This window comes from Egretta garzetta, unplaced genomic scaffold, assembly GCF_000687185.1.
Source record: "Egretta garzetta isolate BGI_Z169 unplaced genomic scaffold, ASM68718v1 scaffold968, whole genome shotgun sequence".
NCBI lineage: Eukaryota > Metazoa > Chordata > Aves > Pelecaniformes > Ardeidae > Egretta > Egretta garzetta.
In genome coordinates this window covers 142,217-146,114 of record NW_009260641.1, presented here as the reverse complement: position 1 = coordinate 146,114, position 3,898 = coordinate 142,217, and the positions used below count along the sequence as shown (strand labels likewise).

Genomic DNA, 3,898 nt, shown 5'->3' with positions numbered 1-3,898 from the left:
TCCCCCGGGCCAGCCGGCTGGGGGGGGCTGCCGCGGTGCGGGGGAGCCGGCGGCTGTGCCGGGAGCGCCAGGACTCACCCCCCTGCTGCCCAGGCCTGGCAGGGACCAGAAGACGACCATCTCCCCCCGGCGAAGGAGCAGCTTCCTTGGCAGGACCCGAGTCATGCAAACATCCGCTTAGGAAAACCTTTATTAGTGCTAGGAACCGTCTAAAATCCAGTCACTGAAACAAGCGGGGTGGGACGCGACCATGACGAACGGCGCACACACACACCAGTTTGCCCTTAGAAAAGGTTAACAGGAAAAAAAATAAAACCAAACCAAACCCAAACAGGACCTCTCTTCCCCGCCAGCCTGGGACGGGATAGGGATGAGGAGCTGCGGGGGGAAAGGTGCAGCTCCGAGGAGTCCGGCCTCGCTCCGGGGGGGATCGCCCACGCACAGGGACCAGCAGCGCTCGGGGAGGCGTCAGGTCCCCGGCTCTGCCTGGCCACAGCCTTCGGCAGCGCCTCGCCCCGCTCCCCCAGCAGCAGGGGTTACTGGAGGGAGGGACGGAGTTATTTGTGGCCTGGGAAAGAGGGAGGGAAGTGCGCAGTTTCCCTGTTCAGCTTCGTTTCTCTCCCTCGAGAGAAGAGGTCTGAAAGAAAACCCTGAAAGCTCAATAAACCATGACAAAACACCCACAGCGTCACCTCGAGAGCGCCCGGCCCTGCGCAGCCAGCACCCGGGACAGACGCTGGCCTATGCCTACAACAGAGGGTGGGGACAAAGACAAGATGCTCAACATGGCCCCAGCAAGCACCAGGGAGCCGCTTCGCTGCTTACGGACCTGTCCACACATCAGCGCGAGGGGGGACCAGCCAGGGAGGGTGTCACCGGCTTTCCCGTGTCACCAGGGGGGGTCTGGGGGAGGGAGGTGACAGCAACGACTTTGTCTGCACTGGGGGCAAGCTTTCTGCCAAGGCTCTCATCAGCGGCTGCGGGGAAGGAAGCCAGAGCCGCTCTGGTGATGTCAGCCCAGACAAGAGGAGAAGCAAAGGGAACAGGCCCAGCCGGGGAGGGACCCACGGCCCGAGCCCCTGGGGAGGGACAGCAGCTCCCACACCCAGCCCTGGCCGGGATGGTGGGCACAAGTGTGGGCACTCGGCCTCTCACCGGCTCCCTCCGCATGCTCAAACCGCGGAAGAGCTGCAGGGACTGATCCTGCAGCCCTCAAACGGTGTCACCCAGAGCACCCGAGGCTGGAGGTGGGGTGGGACACCAGAAAATGAGATCTGCCCTCAGTACCCCATCGCCACAAATCCCTCACGCTGGCGGGAGCTCACAGCTCCCCTCTGAGCTCCTCAGCTCCCCTCTGCTACCGAGGAAGCAGCCCACCTTCACCTGCCCCGCACGCTTGCTGCTAGAAACCTTCCCAGCCCGCACAAGATTCCTACGTGAGCAAAACCAGAAATCAGCCTTTGCCCTTGGGGTCAGCGCTCCCCTCCGGCAGCTCCGACCCACAGCCCCGCACGTGTCAGCAGAGCTGCCCTCCTGCCTGCTCGGGCACGGCGGCACCGGGAGGAACGGCACTGCAGAGGAGAGCGGAGAGCCATGTCACGCCATGCCACGTCACGCGGGCACCGGTTTTAGGGTTCTTGGGGACAGAGGAACAGCTGGGGGGCAGGTGGCACAGCCCGGCTGCTCCCAAGGCTGGGCAAAGGGCTGGCTGCTGTCCCCCAGCTCGGCGCCGCACCCACAGCCCGGCCGCTCAAGGCCTGGCACAAAGCCCACTCGCTATTTTTATGCCCGGCATCCGTGTTGTTTGAAGCTGTCCATTTTTTTTTTTTTTCCATAGCCCTCCCCTCTCCCACCCTGGCTTAGAGGCGACAGCAATAGCAACACACCCTCCGCTGCCACGGCCTGAGCCCAGAAGGCATCGGCTGCACTACGATGGCCCTGGGTGCGGGGTCCCAGCAGCTCCCATACAGTCTGGGGGGGAAGGTACAACCCCCCAAGGATGCCTGGCAGCATGCGGGGGCCAGGCCACGCTCTCCAGACCCCTGGTTCTGGGAAGAGCTGTTACCGGCCATCTCTGCCCCCCCTCCCAGGCCTGCTGCCCCAGCAGGAAGGTCTGAGGGGCTCGGGGCAGAACGTTCCAGTAAATGCAATGGTTTTTATGCTCTGGGGTCTCCCCATCTTTATTCCACAGCCGCCAGCTGCCCAAAGATGGGGAGAGCACGACTCCCAGTGCAGCTTCTCAAGCTGCTTGTTTCGTGCTCAGAACAGTAAAGTCTGCCCCGGGGCACAAAACAAGCCAAGCCTGGTGGGAAGTCTCATTTTCTTAAAAAGAAGGGATTTTAAAAGAAATGATTCATGTTTGGTAACTCCTCTCACCCTCCTCCCCCACAGCCGCCAGCTGCCCAAAGATGGGGAGAGCACGACTCCCAGTGCAGCTTCTCAAGCTGCTTGTTTCGTGCTCAGAACAGTAAAGTCTGCCCCGGGGCACAAAACAAGCCAAGCCTGGTGGGAAGTCTCATTTTCTTAAAAAGAAGGGATTTTAAAAGAAATGATTCACGTTTGGTAACTCCTCTCACCCTCCTCCCCAGCTATAAATGAGGCCGAAACTCACCCTCGTGCAGAAATCAGGTTCAAAGTTCAGCCAATTTGTGTGGGCTACCGACAGCCCCATCCCCCTCGGGGGGGGTGACAAAGGCAATTCAACTCCCTTTGCAGAGCTGCCACCACAGAGCCCTGCGCCAGGGCTCAGTCCGGCTCCTGAAGCCCGGGGTGAGCTCGGGAGCAGGATCCTGGAGGAACAGCTCCAGGCGGGGGATGGCCCAGGATGCGTTTGGTGACAGAAGGACCGGGTATTGCATGGCCTGAGAGGACTGGTGCGCAGGCAAAGGAGCTGGCTTGACTCAAACGGGCCGGAGCAGTTTCTCAGCAGGCTGAAGGCAGCGAGTTGCTCTCCACCTTCAGTCCCTTGCTGGCCAGGAAGGCGTCCTGCTTGGGCTCGCGGCCTAGGAACTTCCTCAACATGTCGGAAGCATCCAGGGAACCGCCGGGATGCAGGATGCAATTCCTGTAATCCATGCCCACCTGCAAGGACAGACAGGGATACGCATAGGACAGCCGCCCTCCCACCAACGCTGCCGTCTCCTACCACCTCCGGCAGGGGAGGCAGCCCTTGGCAAGAGCCCGGCGGCACAGCACGTCCTCCCTACCTTACAGTTCATGATCCCCTCCTGCTTGAAGCGCGTGTAGAACATATCCATGGAGTACACTTCGCTCCAGAGGTAGCCGTAGTACTGGGCGTCGTAGCCTCCGGCCAAGTGGCCAAACGTAGCGGGCATGTTTGTACCTTTGTGGCAAAGGAAGGGGAAGAGGCGTTAACGGCAAAGGCTGCTGGAACTGCTCACAGCACGGAAAAAACCCCTCCGTGCCGTAAACATGTCAGAGCAGGCACTGGGTCAGCTTGTTCACAATCCCAGGGTAAACAGGGAAGAACTTTCCAGTTATTTTTGTATGGTTTCAGCCCTGCTTTTCCTGGAGCCAGCAGAAACTGTCCCCACTGAGCCAGCCCAAAGCCCCAGCCTTGAAAAGAACCTGCTGAGCCAAGCTTGCAGGCCAGGCCTAAGAGAGACAGCGACAGCGGGATCCCCCAAGCCCCTGGGTACCTGGGGTGGCGGGGACACCCAGCACCTCTTCACACAGCCGGGCAAACACCTCCACGGGGTCGGCCTTTGTCTGGGTGTGCAGCGCCTGGTCCACCTTGGCCAGGACGATCTGACGCAAGTTGAAGAGCCCTGTTCCCAGGAGGAGGAAGCAAACTCAGCATCTCGAAGCCAGGTCGCAGCAGGGCAGGCTGGGGGGCTCCCCACACCCAACTTCTGAGCCGCTTCCCCAGCCCAGCTCA

The 3,898-nt window shown here is 61.0% G+C and overlaps 1 protein-coding gene across 1 annotated transcript in view; it reads right to left on the bottom strand.

Annotated features, from left to right (window-relative positions):
• Positions 1–2,385: 2,385 nt before the first annotated feature.
• The window catches only part of THOP1 (thimet oligopeptidase 1), a 7,241-nt gene continuing 5,728 nt past the window's right edge, over positions 2,386–3,898 (bottom strand). The window contains exons 10-12 of the mRNA XM_035900984.1: positions 3,660–3,788; positions 3,207–3,343; positions 2,386–3,081 (exon numbers count right to left, since the gene is read on the bottom strand). Coding sequence (XP_035756877.1) covers positions 2,923–3,081; positions 3,207–3,343; positions 3,660–3,788 — 425 coding nt within the window. The 3' untranslated portion in view covers positions 2,386–2,922. The remainder of the gene's footprint in view (positions 3,082–3,206; positions 3,344–3,659; positions 3,789–3,898) is intronic.